Genomic DNA, 17,817 nt, shown 5'->3' on the forward strand with positions numbered 1-17,817 from the left:
CCACCATGCACACAGAAAACAGGAGTCATATCTTCAGAATTCTGGAAGTGTTTCTCTGCTAGATATATAAAATTTTCAAAAATGTCAAGGAAAGCACCATGGCAAGAACACTTTCCTTGTGATCCACAGAACAGAGTTTGCATTGTATGAGTTAAGGCATGAGTTAAGACCTCTTTTCACACATCTCAGTGCTACTTAGCGTTATAAAAACTTTATTGAATAATCAGCAGAGGATTCTTCAGGGTGCATGAATAGTCACACAATAATGCTGCAATTACACGTAGTTGTGTTAAAAGGAGGCAATGCACAAGCGTGTACAAAAATCAGATACATATAATGATTGGAGCACAATGGAACATATGTACTTGGCTATAGCCATTTCCATAGAATCAGAGACTCATATAAATTGTAGAGTTGGAAGGGACCACATGGGTCATCTAGTCCAACCCCCTGCAATGCAGGAATCTTTTGCCCAACGTGGGGCTCAAACCCATGTTAAGAGTCTCACTGAGCTATCTCATAGCTTCCTTCATAACCTGTGCAATACATTACAAACTGTATTTTTTTGTATTATAATAATAAAAGTTTTGCAGCGTGAAATCCCAAACCCAATGAAGCCACTGAGAGCTGCATTTTAGCCACTTTCTGTGAAGGATTTTCCTCTTTCATAATCATGGGTTTTCTTGGTTATTAAAGTTTAGGCCCTGATTCTGCTCTGAAAGCAACATGTGTAGGCAGTGGCAACTGAAGAGCAATTTTATCACTGACCTCAGCTGAAAAATATAGGATAACAGTGGTTTGCTCATCAGGAAGCAACAGAAAGGGACAAACTATAGTTCTTGTGACCCTCTCTGCCAAATCCCAAAGGACTGCACAGATTCTTTCATGCCTGTTTTCATTATCCTACCCTTTCCGATAAACTTATAATGAGTAATTAAAAATAGCAATAAATAAATAAATACACTGTACTGGGGCTGGAGTAAGTAGGCCAGCTGCTTACTCCAGCCCCAAATGGAAATGCAAACGGAGAAGAAAGAAATTTGGGAAGTGCCAGTCAATGTTCAAAGCTAAGCTTGGAAACAAAGGGAGGATGAGGCATTGTGGGATGCCTGGAGAAGGCACTCCATAATGACCTAAAAGGACATGTGAACCCTAACCTTTGGAGACAATCTGAAGGACTGTCAGTATAAATGTTCTTCATTTTTATGCAAACTTTTCTATTACAAGCTCTCAAAATGGCTTACAAAATAATAAATACAAGAATAAGCAAAATTATAAATATAATAAAAACTCATTTTAAAAAACAACAACCCAAAAACAGTGTTTTAGCAACAATAACCATATCATTTTAAAAGTAGCAGCCCGTGAGATCAATCAGATAGTCAAAGCTTGTTGAAACAGATACCTAAAAAGACACTTATAAAGAGCCCAGGGAGATCTCTACCAGGTATTCCAAAGCTTTGGGGCCACTACTGAAAAGGCCCTGTTTCTTGTAACTGCCTGTCTGAGCTGCCACAATGAGATGGTGAGCAGTGCCTCCACAGCCAATCTTACAACTCAGGCAAGTACATCTTGGAAATAAGCTGCTGCAAGGCCCTTTAGGCCACTTCGTATTTGTTCACTTGCTCACTGTTCCTCGCTGCAGCCATATAACTATTCCATCCTGGTTTAACAGCAGATACTCCTCAATGAATTGAAATGACGCATGACTTAACACCACAGACTTCATTGTCACCCAGGTGCTTGATCAGTAACTCAGGTTTTTTTCTTCTTCTTCTAAAGGAAGCGCTTTTTAAAGAAGCCTCAGTCAGTATGCTAGAAGCATGACCTTATGATTTCTAGCCATTGTCCATGCTGCACCCACAAGCAGTCCCAAGAGACATCAATGGAGCTGCTCCCAGTGAATGAAGCTCTTCCAAATTCCACAAGAGTCATAAAGCTGGACTCAAAATGTCCCCCGTATACAGATAAAAGGATGTCACTTTCGTCCTTGTGTAGGGGCCAGGTAGCTTGGCTCAACTCTTCTCCTTTGCATTACTTCATGAATAGAGAGTCATCATCATCCACTGCCGAATACCAAGGAGAAATGCATTAAAATGGTTTTATCCTGCTCTACTGCACTAGGGGCTAGCCTATGAAATGGTCTCCTGTTATACCTGACCTAGTCATTGCTATTGGTTCCTTCACATGACCTGGTCCATGGAGGTGGGCACCCCTAGGGCAGATCTATCTATTGGTCCATCAAGACCAAGATAGGCAGAACCACCGCTGCCATCAGCAAGGAAGAAGGGCATCTCCATCAAAGCCTCCTCTTATGATAATTCTGCCATCACCCCAGCCAACTTCAGGAAGACCTGTGTGGCAGGAGCAGCTCTGTTCTTGTGGCCCAGACTTTGCTATCATTCCCAGATATGGCGTGCCTTGTATAGTTCACAGTAGTCAGTGTAGTCCCTTCTGAGCTCAACCATTCAGTAACTCTGTCTCTAGATCGAATGAATCAACTTATTTCTGTTCCAACGGTTTTGTACATATTCAAAAATAAGTTTGTTCCATTCATTGCAGATTTTTATAAGAAATAAACAAAAAGAACTCTGCATTTAAATTGAACCTAAAATATGCATTTTGTACAAATTTCCCCCTAAAATAGGAAGGGTAGTTTGGGGTTGTTGTTGTTGTTTTGCATTTTTTCATGTAACAGATATATTTTAGCACACTGCAAAATTCAGAGAAGTATGCAATCCACTTATTAACTGCTTTCTGGTTTACTTGGAAGTTCTGGAGCTAAGTTGGTTTGCTTTATAATGTGGACTGTATAAAATTATCCTCCATCCCCACAGATGAACCTAGGAAGCCAAGCTCCTGGAAGAGCTCTTGACCCAAGGGTTTCATTGTCCTGTCAATCACTGCAATCATTTGAGAGTTATACAACCAAGAGGTGCTCCATTCATTGGGATATTAAAAAGAAGAACCTGTTTTCCATAACAGCTGGCACTGTGCTACAGCTAGAAAATAAGGTGTGTGTCCTTACCTCGGACTCTTGAAGATATATTCCTTTGCCATCTTCACTCGTATTGTGAAAGGCCTCTGCAAAAGGAAGAAATGAGGGAAACTGATATGATGATTCTCAGGAAAGGATAATCTGCTACTTATAGCCATGCTTGAGAAGAACAGAGGAAGTGTGGGAGCCCATGGCTCACCTGGGATCATTCTAGTAAGCTAACGTTTATCTTAGGGCAGATCCACACCATCCATTTAAAGCACATTTAAAGTGCATGTTTTCCACCAAATAATAATGGGAACTGTGGTTTCCCCTTCACCAAGCTACAATTCCCAGCACCCTTAAGAAACTAAAAATCGCAGGATTCTTTGGGGAAAGTCATGTGCTTTGAAGGTGTGTTGAATGTGCTTTAAATGCACGGTGTTGCTCTCTCCTTAATGTCCAAAGACAGTCATTATGTTACAGACAGAGGACTTGCGACTGAAACCCAATTTTGCTTGGAGTCCCGCATGAGAGAAATAGTCATCTGCCTCCTCACCCATCATGAGTTCCACACGCAGCATGAAGCACGCAAAGCTCTCAAAGGTGATGTTCAGACCAGGGTTCCCATATCGCATGGCCAGCAGCTTGCAGAGTTCATTGCTGAGGGAGATTCCTTTAGTAAGATAAAAAAAATCCAAAGACATTTAGGCTTAATGCTCAGATTTTCCACATGCAATCACAGTGCAAACAGTTCTGGACTGCTTTTCATGTATTTAATTTTATCCACCTTTCCCCCCCCCCCCAGTGCAGAACACTTAACTCCCATTTGGTGAGAAAGCTGCTGGACGTTTAGCACCTATTGTGGCTAAACTGCTCATTCATTCTTACGGCTACAAAAACACCATGCTGCTTTTAATCAGAGGGGTGTGAAGCTGTCAGGGACTCGGCAGAGGAGGAAGGTGGAGACCGCCTCTCCCCATCCTGACCCTTCCACGGAGGAGGAGGAGGAAAACAGTACAGATTTACAACAGGCATTTGAGGGAGATAGCAGCTCAGAGGCAGATGAGGGCAAAAGCTGGGAAATCATGGGAGAGCCGGAACAACACCTGGCTGACACGTTATTAGAAAGTGTTCCCAACCCTCCATCTCCCAGAACCTGGCAAGCCTTAAAAGTAGGAGAGCAAAGAGCCCAAAGACAGAGGGCACGTAGCAGCACCCGTAGAAGAAACAATGAGAATGACAAATGAGGAAGAGGGAGAGACGAGGGGTGGAGATTTACTCGGGACAAGGCCATTATCCAAGAGGCTGGGTTCTACAGCCTCTCTCTGTAAAGACTGAAATAAAAAAAGGACAGTAAGAAACTTTCCCTTGTCTTTATACTTTCCTGGGCAACCAGCCAGGAACTGATGACAGCACCCTGACAGAACCCAGGCACTGCCATGGGCAGAAAGTTGGACTCGATATTTGGATGGTCCTAGTTATATTATTTACTACATTGATATTATTCCATCTTGAATCCCTTAAAACAACTCAGTGGGGTAGGAAAGGCTAAAATATAGCGACAGGCGTGAATCACCCAATAAGTTTCGTGGCTGAGTGGGGATTTTAACCTGGTTCTTGCCGGTCATAGGCTGAAACTAACTACACTGGCCTTACATATGAAGACAGTGGAAAGGGTGGCAGTGATGATGCTGGAAGACAACTATGCTTCAGTTAGGAAGCCATCCCTCCCTTCCCCAGAACCACACAGAAATTTGCATGCCATCAATTAGGAAATTACTGCCATGAAGCACATGAAAGTAAAGCGCTGAGAATCACTGAGATTTAAGCATCTGTTACATGAAGAGCAATGGAATATGCGACGGAAGCGCACCAAATCAATTAATAATGCATTTCTTAATTTAATCACACAAAGTTTGTTAATTTGATGTTCAAAATGCTGTATTTTTAATTGCATTACGCTTCCGGTGATGATTGGCTTATTGTTGTCATACGGTGTAGCAAGTGAATTGTAATGAATTCTAATTTCATTTCTTTTCATATACAGTTTTGCAGTGTAACTTTTATAGTGCTTTCTATATGTTAGATTCAAGCTAAATTAAGTTAATTATGCTCCAGCTCCAGTGTCACTGTGAACTGTACTAATCTCATTTAACAAAGCTGCTTTCCCCGCACCTTGCCACCATTTACCTTACAGCCATTTTTTAATCAAGCGTAATTATTGAAGAGCCAAAAGTTTGTGGCTGAAAATTAATCCTCAGATTCAATTCAGCTCATTTCGAGAAAAATCTAGTGGGACAAACAACTTACATTTCCAAAAACAGTGTAGGTTAATGAATCTGCTACTGTGTTCTTTGAGCGTGCAGTTTATCTGGTCTGATCTAAAATGTGTGACAATTCAGAGATCTGGCAAAACAGATCTGTGCTGCCTGCATTGGGTTATATACTAACTACCGTGGTACCTCGGGTTACATACACTTCAGGTAACATATGCTTCAGGTTACAGACTCCACTAACCCAGAAATAGTACCTCGGGTTAAGAACTTTGCTTCAGGATGACAACCAAAATCATGCTCCTGCGGTGTGGCGGCAGCAGGAGGCCCTATTAGCTAAAGTGGTGTTTCAGGTTGAGAACAGTTTCAGGTTAAGAAGGGACCTCTGGAACAAATTAAGTACTTAACCTGAGGTACCACTGTACTTGACTGACACATAGCAAATGTGAGTAGTGGGACATCAGATTAATTAGGACACCACTCTATGGATAAATGGGAATCCCATGAGTGAAGCCTGTAGAAAGAGGTGGATTCCAAGCCCTTATCATGGATAATTATTATTTATTAAAACTGCTAGCCACATTATCTTGCCCTAGGCAACTCAGAGCAACTTGCAACCAAACAGATAACCTGATGATGAGACAATGCTGAAAACTGTGTTTCTTGCTCAAATGTTTACTTGCTCAAATTTGCCTTTAGAGGATGTTGTTGGACTACAGCTTCCATCGCCATTGGGATGCTGGCTGGGGCTGTTGGGAGATGCAAGCCCAACAAGATCTGGAGGACCACAGGTTCTCCATCACTGACCTAGGAAGGCTATGTAATCTATATCACAGCATCAGTCCAGCACAGGAGGCTTCAGCACATGCCCAGCGTATCTTACAGCAGGGGAAAGGGCCAACGTGGTGCCCTTAGATGTCGCTGGACTTCAACTCCCATCATCCTTGATCATTGGCCACATGGGCCTGGAGGTGATGGGAGCTCTACTTGGAGAGTCATAGGGTCCTCATCTCTGTTTTATAACCTGCAGCTCTTTCTGGAAGAAAGTCAGACTGGATCCCATAAGGACCAAAGAACACAAGACTAGCTCACAGAAGCCACCCAAATGCCTGGGGGAAGTCTGCAAGCTTGAATGCTACAAAAACAAAACTCTTCCTTTTTCCTCACCTAATTCTTGCACAGATGCTTGCAGCTCTACTTGATCCAAGGTTCCTGTTTGCTGAATGTCATTTTTCTGGAAAACTGCCTGTCACAAAAAATTAAAGAGGAAGATAACTAAGTAAGCAGGGCACACCAACCCATTTACCCCTCAGCTGGCTATGCCTGCACCACTGCCACCCCTTTCTTCATTCAATGCAAAGGGTGCAGAGGTCCTGTTGCCACCTGAGGGAAGCAGACAATGCTGGCAGACTGCCTAACCTGAAAAGCAAAACAACAGAGTTATCCATTTTGCTGCAGATGGAGAATTGATAGGACCATCGGAAATAGATCTGCCTCTCTGTGTCTGTCTGGCTACCTTTCTGCCCATCTGGACACAACCTAAGAACAGGACTACAGAGAGAGAGGGGGGGGAGGGAGGGAGGGAGGGAGGTCATAGCTCAGTGACAGAGCATCTGGTTCAGGTTTGATGCAGCTCAAGTTCCTAGCCCACCTTTAGCTTCCCATCCCCCAATGGGGAGGGAGCAATTTCAAGGCAGGACAGAGGCCAAAACATTGCCCTGTTCCTGCCCATGCCTAGAAGAAGCAGAATAAAACAGCAATCATGTGCAAAACAGTAGACTAAATTATGCACAACAAGAAAGATTGCGCCTGTTTGCTTAACTTATGTAGGCTGCAGGATTTAGTTTCCTGTTGAAATATTTGGGCTAGCTTTGAACTTCAAAATGGCACTCCTAACTTTGCCACTCCCATCTGCAGGTGGCAAATGGGTTGGTGGTTCTATGTTGCTTTTTTCTGGCGTGTGAGCAGGACTGTTGCATGAAAGATTTTGGCAGGGGGAGAAGGTGCTTAAGCTGGCTGTGGTGGCTAGCAGTGGGTTCTTTCCTTCCTTTTCTCTCTTTTTCTCTCCCTCCCCCCAAATGTTGCCCGCTTGACAGCAGCTCTTTTAAAAAAAAACCTTTTTTTCTGCATGCCACAAAAACCTCTGGCAGCCAGGGTAGAATTCTGTCCACACCCTGTTAGGAAGTATTTTTAAAACAATAAAAAAGTGGTTGGGTTGTGTAGAACCTGATGCCAGGTTAAGCTTAACCTTTATTAGTTGCTTGTGACCTAGTAGAAGCCTGGTGGGGACACACACAGCATCCTTGCCTGCTCACCTATAGGAAATTCCTTTTCCACCACTGGCAATTATAGGACTCCAGGGATCTCCAGAAAAAGCACAGCTTTGAGGCTGAGGAGGCAGGTCACAATGCCTATCTGCACAGTATGGTTTCTACCTGGTGCCACCCTGGTATTTTAAAGAGGGGGTGGCTCAGCCTTCTCGGAGTGGTAGTGATACCTGCCCTTTCCCCCCACCCCTCCTCCCTATGCCAGCACCAGTAGTAGAACTGGGAGAGGAAGGAGGCAATTGCCCCTATTGCCTCCCTCTCAACTCCAGTACTAGAGGAGCTTCAAAAAATGGTGAGAAAGTAATGAGGTTCTTATCCATGGAATCTCCACCCACTCAACTGTCATATTGGCGCACACACACACACACACTTCTTTACCTGGTACTGAAGCAGCTTCTTCCATAGGCATCTGAATTCTTGAATGCTCAAGGTGCCAGTGTTATTAAACTGAATCGTGTGGTCAAGGTGTACAATATTCAAATGAAGTTTGTTGCTGGGGGAGAATGAGTGAACCTGGAAAAGTTCTGATTAGACCAACCTGAGAGCAGCGAAGTCAAACTTTGGATTAAAAGTAGAGAAGCCACTGGGGGAATTTCTCGATTTTTGTACTTCCACTAAAAATGTGACCTAGCGCCTAATGCAACCAAAGTCAAAGCTACATTATTGATTTCAAGAGGTCTTTGAACCTACTCTTCCTTTTCCTAAAATCAATGATCATTTTCTCATTAACTTCAAAGACAGCACAAAGCAAACTATGGACTGTGTATTCATGAGAGTTAAAACAAGCACATACACTGTTTACTCAGATTTAGCCTTTATAAGAGCAACTTTCAGCACAATTCTAACTGTGTCTATTCAGAAGTAAGTTCTGTTGAGTACAATGGGGTTTACTCCCAGGGTTGGGATCGCAGCCTTGGTTACAAAGAGAGACATCCTGGCCTCCACCAGACATCCTTCCTAAGGTCTCAGCCGGGTTGCCTGGCATGCTTTGGAGATCTCAGGAGGAGTCTTACCTTCTCTCCTTACCCCATTCCTAGGCTACCAATCTTTCCAAAGTCTGTAGCTTTAATAGGAGGAAATGGGAATGTTCAATAGGAGGAAATGGGAATGAGACTCAGGGGCAATAGCAGGCAATGGTGTGAGGAAGCCAGGTGAGCAAAACCACCCAGACTATAACAACTCACCATCCACCATTCATTCATTCATTCATTCAATAGCATTCGTACCTTGCTGTTTAGCCAAAAAGGCTCCCAGAACAGCTTACATGAAATTAAAACAAGACACCCTACTTGCAGGCCTACAGTCTAATAAACAGGGACAAGGGACAAGGTGGGAAGAGTAAAACAAATGTCAAAAACTCAGGCACTACTGCTCAGGAGCAAGGAGACAGTCACACCCTGGTCTCAGGGTCTGGTCCAGAGAGACATGATCCAGCAATCTCACTGACGCTATGCTGGTCTGAGTTTGCTCAGCACCTGGATGGGAGATCTCCCAGAAAGCCCTATGGACTCTGCCTGCACACACTGCCTTTCTCCTTCCCATTTCTCTACCTCCCTACAATTCAAAGGAGTTGAATATGTAACTATTCCATATTTGGAAACTGTCAAAAGAAAGCAACCCCCTTCTTCGGTGGCGAAACATTGGTCAATTATTTTGCTATCTGCCCAACAGAACCAGGTATTCATGTGTGGGTTATTCCTGTGGACTAAAACAGGGGCATAGGGCATGCAAACCCTATCTATCCATGACATCACCCTTTAATTCACCCTGTTTCTCAGTCCCTAACCTTCCCGTATTGAGCATGGAAGGTCCGCAGGCCATTTTTGCTTGAACAGGACTGGAACATCTTGCAAGATTTCCCCCCGCTCCCGCTTTGTCAGGGTCCCCAGTCTTGTTCAGCTAAAAACAGGTAAAAGCTTCTTGCAGACATTCACAGCTCAATATGGGAAGAGTCAAGGATTGAGAAGGTGGGGCAATAGGCACTGGAACATGTTAGCTGCCCCCTGCCCCTCATCCACAGATAGACATTTGTGTGTTCAGGCAAACACCAAAGCACAGCTACAGTTAAACCAAGAAGACGACAAGAAGGATAAGAGGCCAACCAAAACAAAAAGTCTATAAGGATTGGAGAATCTTTAAAGAATACTTTAAAAACTATTGTATAAAAGGAAACATCTTGGCAGAATTAGACTGATCCTTGTATCGTATAAATATAAGGTCGTAGGGAAACTATATAAGAAATATGTAACTGTGCGGTATAAGGTAATTGATAAAGTACAGTGAGATGAATTGGAAGTCATTTTTAATTCTTTTCTTTATAAGTTTTATAATTGCTTTCAGTTTCCGGAGTATAAAGGATGTTAGTTATATTAATTTTGTTGTTTCTAATATTGTGGTTGTTGTTTGTTTGACTGTATGTCTGTTTGTTTGTTTGTTTGTTTGTTTGTTTGTCTGTTTTCCCATAAATGTATTTATTTTAAATCAATAAAGATATACACTGTAAAAAATAAAATAAAATAAACCAAGAAGGCAGGATACATCTAAGAGGGCCAATATACCCCGGCAGGCATCCAGGCTAAATCTCGGGCCATGGTTCTGAAGCTCTGGAAAGGGGGGAAAAAGTATAATTGAATGAGAATAGGGAGACAAAGCAAATCCACAAGCAGGAGAATAATATCCGGGTCCCAAGTGGTAATGGTAGCCCTCTTTGGAACAGAGTGCATCACCAGCATGCTCACATGCAACTGCCTTCAACAGGAGAGATAGACACAAAGGTTCTGGTACAGACTGTTACAGTAGATGTCAGCAAGAACAGAAACCAGCCTATGCCTTTGTATTTGAGCATGGCTCAAGTCCGCCAGTTTCAATGACATGCAATCCCAAGGAAATGTGCACAGGCGGTTGTGTCTGATTGACCTTGGGAGAAGTCTTGTCTTTGCCTTTTTCTGCTTGATTTGTCCCTTGTGTAGCTCGACTAGCAGCAATGGACGACAACCAGGGATAAATCTGACAAGTTTTGTGTCCTCTGCCTCTCTTAGGAGACTGAACAGATAGACGAGTTAAAAACACAGAGCCGAGCCTCAGTTAGCGATAAGCGAATGACAAGAAATGGAACAGAAAGGGAGTCTAATCTTGTTGCAAATCATGATTATAGATTGCCTGCAGACTTCCATGGAGCAGGCAACAGGCTCATAACTCACCGATCCCTTCTCTACAGAAACCGACAATGTTTTAATCTCATTATAGCCCTGTTTATTAAATATGAATCATGCACTGTAAAGTTTGGAAATGAAAGCCTTAAAATTGATTGCCTATGAAGAATAAAAGATGAGCAGCACAGCCTGGTTAGTTTCCTTATAGATTTCCCGGTGCCTGATGGGTTACTTTGGAAAGATACTCGAGCACAGATAAAATAGCCATCTCACCCTCAGTCCTAAAAGAAGCCAAAACCCTGAATAGAGACAAAGGTTCTGTTTTGCTTTCTGTTTACTCTGAACCTGTGCCACAAGAGCTTTTATCTCATTAGCGTCAACAGTTTCAGATCTTATCCATTTATAAATTAGGAATCGTCTACCTTGTTTAAGTCTGTAAGCTGTGTGTATCTGGAGGCAGAACAGCCCAGAGGAAAAATAGGACTGGGCTTTCTTGGAACCCATATTTGCCATTCACTTATTGAGAGGCATTTACATAGTGCTTAATAGTTAGCATTTCTAAGCGGAGTACATCAAAATAAACCATGTAGAGAATAAGCAATACAAAAATGCGTCATGGAATCAAACACAAAATGCCTGCAGGAAGAAAAAAGTATTTGCCATGCACCTGAAGTTCACCAAGGAGGGTGCCGGTCTAATCTCAGTTGGGGTGGAGTTCTGCAGGTTTGATCCTGCATCACTGAATGCACGATTTCTAGTAGATATGAGACATGCATCTTAGCCATACGGGGACCATCAACAAAGACTCCCCCCAAGAGCTCAGTGATTGGCTAGGGATATAAGGAATCAGGCTGCCCTTAAGGTATTCACGGTGCTCATTATTTTTATGGGATGCTAACCTAAGTCTAAGGGACGCGGGTGGTGCTATGGTCTAAACCACTGAGCCTAGGGCTTGCTGATCAGAAGGTCGGCGGTTCGAATCCCCACAACGGGTTGAGCTCCCGTTGCTCAGTCCCTGCTCCTGCCAACCTAGCAGTTTAAAAGCACGTCAAAGTGCAAGTAGATAAAAAGGCACCGCTCCGGCGGGAAGGTAAACGGTGTTTCCGTGTGCTGCTCTGGTTTCACCAGAAGTGGCTTAGTCAGGCTGGCCACATGACCCGAAAGAACTGTCTGCAGACAAATGCCGGATCCCTCGGACAGTAAAGTGCGATGAGTACCGTAACCCCAGAGTCATTCGTGACTGGATTTAACTGTCAGGGGTGCTTTACCATTTTTTAACCTAAGTCTGCAGTCGCCAACCTCTATTCATGCTGTTGGTGGGGGTTGGGATCCAGCAGACATCTCCACCTGCTAACCTCAACCAACAGAGGGTTCCACTGTTACGGAGGCCCCACAATTACGGAAGAAACACTCTTGGCAGGGGTGTTCCCACCGGCAACAGCCAGCAGGGGGTCCCCCAAACAGGATGTTGCAGCAGCAGGGCAAGGGTAGAGCTGGGCAAGTCATAATAATAATAATAATAATAATAATAATAATAATAAATTTTATTTATATCCCGCCCTCCCCAGCCGAAGCCGGGCTCAGGGCGACTAACAACAATCAAATAATCAAACAATCAAATAAACCAACATTCTGAAAATATTTCATTATAAAATTAATTAAAATCAAGTTGATGGCAACCATTAAGCAAAACTCTGTGCAGGTTGCCAGAGGAGGGAGTCAGGCTGCGCCCTGACCAAAGGCCTGGTGGAACAACTCTGTCTTGCAGGCCCTGCGGAAAGATGTCAGGTCCCGCAGGGCCCTAGTCTCTTGTGACAGAGCGTTCCACCAGATTGGAGCCGCAGCCGAGAAGGCCCTGGCTCTAGTTGAGGCCAGCCTAACCTCTCTGAGGCCTGGGACCTTCAGGATGTTTTTATTTGCAGACCGTAGGTTTCTTTGTGGGGCATACCAGGAGAGGCGGTCCCGTAGGTACGAGGGTCCTAGGCCGTATAGGTCTTTAAAGGTTAAAACCAGCACCTTAACCTGATCCTGTACTCCACCGGGAGCCAGTGCAGCTGATATAGCACCGGATGAATGTGGTCTCGCAGCGAAGACCCCATAAGGAGTCTCGCCGCGGCATTCTGCACCCGCTGGAGTTTCTGGGTCAGTCTCAAGGGCATAGATCTGCTGACTCCTACTCCAGTCCTTCTGTCATAGAAGAAGTCAGCCTGGCACTCTCTGCTGCACCAGGCTGGAACGGATGCAGTAACAGTAACGCCTCAACACCACCTTCCAAGCCAGCCAGCAGGGAACTGGAAAGACTGCAGTTGCCGCACAGGATGTGCCCCTCCACACCTTGGCAGTCCACCCTAGGATTGGTCTGCCCCATGTTTTTAGGGTAGGCTCAATAAAATATGAATGGCACAAACATTCACAGGAAAGAGTGAACAATAAAGAAATCTAAATATACTATAGAACCAAAAGCCTTCCTAAATAAAATATGGTGGGAGGGGCCGGTTTGTTGGTTTGTTTGCACTCTTGAACTGATAGGGAGTCAGTCAAGAAGGCTTCCCATGGCAGGAAAGCAGGACTGGGTGGGGGAAGGAGCTAGGCAGAGATGGGAATAGTGAAAAGAAATGGTAACAACCAGCAATGCATAGTATATACAAAGTTTGGAAACGCATTCAACAAAAATAATGCAGGTAAGTTTTGTTTTTTTCCTGGAACTATACCTGTTCATTTGTTTTTGTTTCAATTGCATTTTGTGGTACCATTTTCATTATATTTCAACTTGTTGCCCACCCTAAGATCATATTTGATGAAGAGCAGGGAAGGAATTTTATAAATAAGTAAAATAAAAAGAAAGCATTGGTAATGGAAGGAGAAATTGCCATAGGGAACATCCTGGAGAAGAAGAACACCAGAGGAAGTGTGACACAAGAAGACATCAAAGGGGAAAGGCTAAATAGTAAGAAAGGATGGCTCTGTTAATGGAGAATTTGGGGGGGGGCCTGAAGATGGTTCTCTGCTCTCACAGCTTGGGAATTCAAGCTGTGCCCCAGGCTCAAGACCAAAATCACAGGGGTGTGTCATGAAGGGCTCTGATGATCAGTGCACTGACTCATACTGTAGTTGCAACCTCCTTCCTTAATGGAGAGGATGATAAGTCATTGCCTAAGGATATGCCTGCTTTCAAAGTTCTTTGATACAACTGTAAGGGAACTACAATAATTCTAACGAATAGAGGCTGGTGTCCATTGGGATTGGCAGGGCAGAACCACAACCTCACCAGTACCTTGCCCCATGCCCGCCCCAGCAATTGTATCACCACCAGCAGGAGGGCGGCGATGCTCCTCCAACTCCCTCATATGCAACTGCTGTGTCCTTGACTCTTCTAGCTCTCTCTTCTAGCTACTAGCATCCGGCTTCCAGTCCTGCAATGCCACCTCTTCTGTGATGTCTAGCTTGGAGAAAGTCACTTTCTCTGTTGCGTCTCCTTCTCCCCCCCCCCCCCCGCCCCAGTCACTGCTGCATCCTCAGCGAGATGTGATATTCTGTTTCTTGAAATTCCCTTAGGGGTATGCCTAAGGGCACAATCCTAAAAGCCTGCTCCTGGTCCTAGGCTCCTGATGGATCACATCGCCGATGCAACGATCCAAGATCTTGATCTCACAGAGGGTAACCAGTTGCCTGTGAGAAGCCCGCAAACAGGACCTGAGCACCACAGCACTCTTCTTTCACATTGGCTGCCATTGCTACATCTTGGGGTTCAGTGGCCCACCAGATTACTACAAGTGCCGGTGCTGACCTTTAAAGCCCTAAACGGCCTTGGCCCAGTATACCTGAAGGAGCGTCTCCACCCCGATCGTTCAGCCCGGACACTGAGATCTAGCGCCGAGGGCCTTCTGGTGGTTCCCTCACTGCGAGAAGTGAGGTTACAGGGAACCAGGCAGAGGGCCTTCTCGGTAGTGGTGCCCGCCCTGTGGAAGGCCCTCCCATCAGACGTCAAGGAAATAAACAACTATCTGACTTTTGGAAGACATCTGAAAGCTGCCCTGTTTAGGGAAGTTTTAAATGTTTGATGTTTTATCATGTTTTTTAATATTCTCTTGGGAGCCACCCAGAGTGGCTGGGGAAACCCATCCAGATGGGCGGGGTATAAATAATAAATTATTATTATTATTACGGGAGCACACCAGCAGAACATGAGAGCAAAGACTTCTTTGACTTTTATTCCCAAGCAACTGAGCCCCAGAAAGTAAAAGTGGTAGAGTTGCTATAATTAAGAGTATGAAAATGTTATCATTTAAACACAATTAATAGAGGTTGACACGATACCATCTGCAGAGCCTAATGAGAAATGTACCCATCTCTTGTGGAGACTGAGCTACATAATGAAAACCCTCACTGCTATTCTGCTCTTGGGTCCGTGTACATACGTGATGCTGCATTCTGCAGTCCAGATCATACTTACTTGTCCAAGCCACATTGTTCAAAATCCTCAGCAGCTGCATTGCATTAATCTCAGGATACTAAAGCAAGAGAGACAAGATATTATAGAAAAACCCAAGCTTTGCATATTTCAAGTTCTACGCATTCAAAAGACCATAATTTTTAATGGAGGTATCACATAGAAAACTGAGTTTTGAAGCTGCAGTCACAAATCAGCTGTGAAAGTCAAGGCATTTTCATAAGATATCAGCAGTGCCTATGGTCATCAGAGAGGGATGTTCATACTTAAAAGCTTATCATCGGAATCTCTACCTGCATGTGAACCTTGCAACTGGCTTTGTTATTTTGTCCCAATTTCCTTCCTTCCTTCAAGTGGTGATGAGCTGATATACCGGTATGTTTGAAAATATATACAAATCAAGTCAGACCCTAGCGGCGGGATTGTTCTATAGGCACTGTCTGATGGGCTTTCATCAGCATGCTTTCCAAAATGTAGGTTTCTCCCTCCCTCCCTCCCTCTCTCCCTCCCCTACATTTTTTTTCCACAGAAACTAACACAAACAGGGCAGTTTGGTTATTCCCTCTGGCGGACCCGATAGGCAGACTTACTTGATCAAAGTACTTAGTGAAGAAATCTTCCCAATCTTCATGTTCATCAACGATTTCCTGCAGACGACAACAACAACAAATCAGAACAGAAGCAGGATGGAAAGGCGGTAGCTCAAGATCTAGGTAATGGATTGCAGTGGATCAGCAGGCCACTAGACCAACAGAAGTTTAGTGGCAAGAGAACAGCTGACAGTCAAACTTATCCTAGAAAAATTGACTTTCTGCAGTCCAATTCTGCATGCTAATTTGCAAGAATTTACGGGGGGAAGAACAGACACCTGCAGCCACGAGACTCTTGAGTTTGGCTTTTGAGGTCAGAGCCCCCACTCAGTAACTGCCGTTCCCAAGATGCCATGAGAATGAGCATCCACTTGGCTTATGTCTTTTCTCTTGATATGATAAATGCCAGCTGCTGGGGTTCATTCAAAGGGAGCGTATTCACTTCCCATAAGTTACGACATCAACATACTCTTGTGGTGCTGTTAGAACATTAAAAAACAAAGTGAGTTACACCTCTTCTCCCCTTTTAAAAGCACACAGCAGGGATCGCCTATATATTTCCAGATTTACATCCTGCCATTCAGGCCTCAAAGTGAAGCTGGCCAGCAATAAAAGTCCATTTGCAAGCTTAGCCCACCGTACTCAACTGATTGGTTCCCCCACCCTGGAAGCTCTGCTGAGGATCGCAGGTCAGCACAGAGGAATAGAGGAGAGAAGCAAGTCAAGCGGTGTAGCGGTTCTTCAACTCACCTTTGAAAGGACACAGCTGGAATCACCACCCAATTCACTGAAATCAAATTTTAACAAGTACAATGAGAGGCGTAGATAGTGCAACAAGGTGAGAGGGGGAGGGAAGGCAGAAATGTTTCTTTTGTCCAATACAATGCTTCTTCTGGATCAAGCTCTCCCCACAAACATTGCTGCTTCAGCCAGTGTTGGTACAACTGTGAAGCCATCTGCTTTTACAGAGTTGACAGGCCTGTAACTGTTCTGCAGCCTTGAGCTCTTAGCTGCTGCTGGACTACAACTCCCATCATGTTCAGCCAGCTTAGCCAGGGATGATGGGAGTTGTAATCCAACAACCTCTAGGGACCCAAAGTTGAAGAATGTAGCACACAGAGGTCTCTGAGCTTCATTGATGGTCTATGAGTCCATTGCAACTGGTGTCACCAGACAACTGGTGGCTGGGAATGAAAGCCCTGGCAATAGTCTTGAACTCCTTTTTGCCAGTAAGACAAGATGCCATGGGATTTTCTTGGAGCAAATGACTCATTTTAGATTAAACTATGTGCCCACTGCCCCTGCCTCCACTCCCACACCACATTTCTGCACTGTAGTAACCTTTGTGTTGCTTAATTCTGATTTTAAGTGCTGCTTTCATGCTATTTAATATGTATGTACCCCACCCTGGGACCTTGCAGTGAAGAGTAGGTAACTAATTCATAAAAGAATGAGCAATGATTAATAATGGAGTTTTTTAATTAATTAATTAATTAATTAATTAAATTTGTATACCGTCCCTTATTCGTAGATCTCAGGGCAGTTCACAACATAAAATCACAATATAAAAAACACGAAATGCATATTTTTCCTAATAAAAATAGGATCAAAAACAAACCTAGAACCATCCTCCCACAACATTGGAGGTCCATCATTCAAAGGCCTGGTTGAAGAGGAATGTTTTTTGCCTGGCACCTAAAGGTGTATAATGAAGGTGCCAAGCAAGCCTCCCTAGGGAGAGCATTCCACAAATAGGGACCAACTATTACTATGACATTGCTGCCGTTGTTGTAATTATTATTATTATTATTATTATTAATACCCCACCCATCTGGCTGAGCTTCCCCAACCACTCTGAGCAGCTCCCAAAATTGTTAAAAACAATACAGCATTAAATATTAAATTGTTGTTGTTGTTGTTGTTGTTGTCGTCGTCGTCGTCACAGTTCACAGTGGTGTAAACCAGGATTCAGAAGCCTGTGGTCCTCCACAGGGAGCTGCTGAACTACAGTTCCCATCATCCCTGACCAATGGACATGAAAAGGT

The 17,817-nt window shown here is 44.0% G+C and overlaps 1 protein-coding gene across 1 annotated transcript in view; it reads right to left on the reverse strand.

Moving 5' to 3' along the window:
• Positions 1-204: 204 nt before the first annotated feature.
• The window catches only part of LOC128411048 (calpain-14-like), a 34,955-nt gene continuing 17,342 nt past the window's right edge, over positions 205-17,817 (reverse strand). Inside the window, exons 13-21 of the mRNA XM_053383012.1 lie at positions 16,523-16,559; positions 15,773-15,829; positions 15,186-15,243; positions 10,119-10,183; positions 7,959-8,027; positions 6,421-6,499; positions 3,537-3,653; positions 3,029-3,084; positions 205-2,066 (exon numbers count right to left, since the gene is read on the reverse strand). Of these exons, the coding sequence (XP_053238987.1) occupies positions 2,040-2,066; positions 3,029-3,084; positions 3,537-3,653; positions 6,421-6,499; positions 7,959-8,027; positions 10,119-10,183; positions 15,186-15,243; positions 15,773-15,829; positions 16,523-16,559 (565 nt within the window). The 3' untranslated portion in view covers positions 205-2,039. The remainder of the gene's footprint in view (positions 2,067-3,028; positions 3,085-3,536; positions 3,654-6,420; positions 6,500-7,958; positions 8,028-10,118; positions 10,184-15,185; positions 15,244-15,772; positions 15,830-16,522; positions 16,560-17,817) is intronic.

This window comes from Podarcis raffonei, chromosome 3, assembly GCF_027172205.1.
Source record: "Podarcis raffonei isolate rPodRaf1 chromosome 3, rPodRaf1.pri, whole genome shotgun sequence".
NCBI lineage: Eukaryota > Metazoa > Chordata > Lepidosauria > Squamata > Lacertidae > Podarcis > Podarcis raffonei.